The sequence below is a fragment of the Lutjanus erythropterus genome, chromosome 4 (assembly GCF_056507025.1).
Source record: "Lutjanus erythropterus isolate fLutEry1 chromosome 4, fLutEry1.hap2, whole genome shotgun sequence".
Lineage (NCBI taxonomy): Eukaryota > Metazoa > Chordata > Actinopteri > Lutjaniformes > Lutjanidae > Lutjanus > Lutjanus erythropterus.
The window spans coordinates 41887613-41889508 of NC_139320.1; the positions used below are offsets into that span (position 1 = coordinate 41887613).

General features: G+C 34.5%; 1 protein-coding gene across 1 annotated transcript; it reads right to left on the reverse strand.

The window, feature by feature from the left end:
- Nucleotides 1–627: 627 nt before the first annotated feature.
- Nucleotides 628–1569, reverse strand: LOC146329040 (olfactory receptor 1M1-like). The gene has a single exon (XM_084716730.1). It carries the CDS (start codon nucleotides 1567–1569, stop codon nucleotides 628–630), a length of 942 nt encoding a protein of 313 aa, XP_084572856.1.
- Between the last annotated feature and the right edge of the window lie 327 nt (nucleotides 1570–1896).

Below are 1896 nucleotides of genomic sequence, written 5' to 3' on the forward strand. Positions count from 1 at the left end.
TTTTTTAGTCATTCCATTGTAAGGGAAAGAAAATTATGTATATTTTTCCATTTCCACATCATTAGCTCACGTTATAATCCACAAATGAGAAAATATTAAATATTTGAGGACACAATGGTATTACATAACAAAGTTTCACACCAAACAGAATGGGTGCATAGCATACTTTTTATTCAGATATGTTGGCCATGCATCTGTTGTACATTTCTTATTTACAGTCATAGTTTTGCTGATAACTTTCAGCAATCTTTCATTTCTGAAAGGATCTGTTATTGTTGTGAGACCATCTTTCTCTCACAGTAGATGCTGACATTAAATTCCCTTGAATTTGTGAGTCATTTATCAAAATGATTTACAGAAAAAATTCAATGACACATCACAGCTATTTCATGTGATGTGTCATATGTTTTGGAAAGTTCGATCATAAACCTTACTTAAAAGTGAACACTAGATAATTTTAAAAAATCACTAAATAAATGATCATCAGATGGAGTAAAGTGTAGTTTATTGTCCATGGTGAAAGAACACTGGCAAATATTTTTTCTCAAAGGATTTTGAAGTCTTCATTATTTTATGACCCCAAATGAATGTATAATATTTCACAGGAAAGCTGAAACTACAAACTTGTTATGGCTTTGATGAACCTACATTTCTTTTTAGTAATATTTTTATGCTCTGCTTGAGTTCTTTGGTTTTCAGCCCATAAATGATCGGGTCAAAAAAAGGAGGAAAAATTAAAACTGACACACCAAGAGCTCTCCTCAGAAAAGGGGACACACTCGCAATGCGATGAGCAAGGAGTGTAACAAAAGCATTGATTTCTAGGATTAAATAAATAGTTAAATGTGTGCCACATGTCTGAATGGCTTTTCGCCGGGCATCAGGCTGATTAGTTATTATACATGTACGCAAAATCTGTCCATATGTGTATAGCATTATTAACAGTGGACCACCTTGGAATAAGGCTATAGTAAACAGTCCATAGTAGTTGTTTACTCTGGTATCGTCACAGATCAGTTTCACTAATGAAGGATTGTTACAGTACAGATCTACAATATTTGTCCTGCAGATTTTGAAATGTAAAAGCAACAAAAACAATGTCACCATTATTAAGAAATTGATGCACCATATTAAAATAATAATTCTGACTAAGTTATATGGAGTCATGATGGCATTATACCTCAGAGGACAACATATAGCAACATATCTGTCATATGCCATGGCACTTAAGATCAACAAGTTTGCTACACCATAAAAATGAAAAAGAAAGGCCTGAGTGATGCACACAGGGTGAGAAATCAGTCTGTTCTGTGTCACAATGCTGAAAATCAGGTGAGGGAAAAAAGCTGTAGCACCCACCATGTCACTAATAGGCAAGTTCAACAGCAGGATAAACATGGGTTTGTGAAGCTTTTTACTACAAGCAATTGTGACTAAAACCAACATGTTGCAAAACATAATAGACAGATATGTTAAAGTCCCAAACAAAAATGCTGGGTAGACAGATGCATTAGATAAACCCAGTGCTTCCAATGTTAATAAAACTGCAGACGATGCATTTGTGTACATAATTGTACAGCAATGTACATTATAATGTTGTTGTTACTGTTGCTTCTTCTGTTGAAAACAATTGAAAAAAGAGAAAAACATTATGAACATTATCCCTTTACAAACAATCTTTAATTAAGTGCTGTGGAATAACTCAGCTGTGCCTCTGATATCTTACCTCTGACAATATGTGATCCTAATCTCACCTGCAGTTGAAACGTTTTATAAGATGTAATGTAAAAGACCCTGACTCTTGCTGGCTTTTATGCACAAGGACAACTAGTGGTTTTTCCCAAGAGTGCAGTGCAGAAGTTTGTGTGACAAGATTGACGTACAGTGGGAGGAAAA

Bases quoted from the DNA above. Each gene is read 5' to 3' on its own strand.
- LOC146329040 (XM_084716730.1), bottom strand. From the start codon at position 1,569: ATGTACACAAATGCATCGTCTGCAGTTTTATTAACATTGGAAGCACTG.